General features: G+C 61.9%; 1 protein-coding gene across 1 annotated transcript in view; it reads right to left on the bottom strand.

Annotated features, from left to right (window-relative positions):
* LOC102438585 (calpain-2 catalytic subunit) overlaps window positions 1-1,487 on the bottom strand; it is a 37,407-nt gene that overhangs the window by 21,915 nt on the left and 14,005 nt on the right. Inside the window, 2 exon segments of the mRNA XM_023746212.1 lie at window positions 95-207; window positions 348-546. Coding sequence (XP_023601980.1) covers window positions 95-207; window positions 348-546 — 312 coding nt within the window.

Here is a 1,487-nt window from a genome sequence, read left to right as displayed (position 1 = left end):
GCTGGTGATCTGGGAACGCGGAGGGGGGGGGGGGCGGTCAGCCGGGTTGGGCGCACCCTGCTTGCCCCCACCCCTCCCCCCCATCATCGCTCACTGGGACTCGGATGCGGGCCCCACTACTGCAGGGGCGTGGCCCGCGGAGGGCGTGGCCTCGGGGGGGGGGGACTGACTGTTGCCTAGCAACCCCTGGGTTCCAGGTGATGCTCGCTAAGGTGGGCAGGGCTGGGCTAGAGTTGCACATTGGGGCAGTGGGTTCCCTGGGGCGCTGTTGGGGGCTCACTCCGGCCAGAGCAGACCGGACCGGAGCGGATAGGTGGGGGGAGGGGGGGAGGGAGGCCCGCACTTACATCGATGGAGCAGCCCAGCAGAGAGCCTTTCTGCAGAGCCTTCTGGATGATCCTGAACAGGTCGGCCGGGGCCTTCTTCAGCTCGTACCACTCGGCGATGCCTCCCGTGAAGTCTTCGAAGCCCTCGGTGGTGGCGCCCCCTGAGAGCGCTTCATAGCACCCGTTGATCCTACGGGAGGGGAAGAGGTGCTGCCGCCACCTGACTCCTCCCTCTCAATGCTTCCCCTTCTGGATGCAGCCTGGCTGTTGCCTAGCAACCCCCGGGGCCTTCATTGGATGCTCCAGGGACCCTCTGCTCAGATTCTCCTGGCCTTGCCTCCAAGTTACCGTCTCCACAGCTACCGTTTCCCTGGTACTTTGAAAGGTTTTTTTTTGAAAACCTCATAGCAGCTGAGAGTTGGAAGGCCCTGGTGATTATGTGGTCCCACCTCCCGTATTGATCCTTCCTACTTGTGACAGGAGAGGGGAGGCCTGCCAGTTGGCTGTTTGGCATTTGTAGCTTGAAAGACGACAACAATTCAATAACGAAGGCACTTTCCCGAGCACAGGCAGTGCACTGGGACTCTGGGCGCCCTGGAGCTCTGCTAACTCTCCTGTTTGAGCATGTGACCGAGGAGTGGCTCTCAGGGCCAGATCCTCACAGCGGGGTGTGTGGGTCCCGGCCCTCCTCGCTGGCAGGGGCAGTAAGAACAGAGACCCCGGCGCCTGAGAGCCGGTCCGTTTGATGGACTGAGCCCAGGCCGCATGGCCAGGATGAGGCCATTCTGGGGGGGCTGGTGAGGGGGGGTGGCTGATGTGGGCCTTCCCATTGGCAATGGGCAGTCTTGCACCCTGGACGCCTGGGCTTTGGGCCTCGTGGGGTGGGACACAGCTGGGAAGAGCATGGAAACGGTTTCTGATCAGAGACACCGTATGTCCCGGGCAAACTTCCCTCCCGTTCATACCCCTGCAATGGATGGTTTGGCCCATTGGCAAGAAGGCTCTGCTGTATGTTCAGCTGGCAAAAATGCACTGTGACCTGCCAGGGGTAGCACGCTCAGCGCCATGATCCATGGATCCATTCCTGTGCCCGCGGTGACAATGGGCCTAGTGGTCACTGGGCAGTTTCATAACGAGGGCAGGCCCTGGCATGCATGATCA

This window comes from Myotis lucifugus, unplaced genomic scaffold (genome assembly GCF_000147115.1).
Source record: "Myotis lucifugus unplaced genomic scaffold, Myoluc2.0 scaffold_635, whole genome shotgun sequence".
NCBI classification, from domain to species: domain Eukaryota; kingdom Metazoa; phylum Chordata; class Mammalia; order Chiroptera; family Vespertilionidae; genus Myotis; species Myotis lucifugus.
This window is presented reverse-complemented; position numbering and strand designations above follow the sequence as displayed.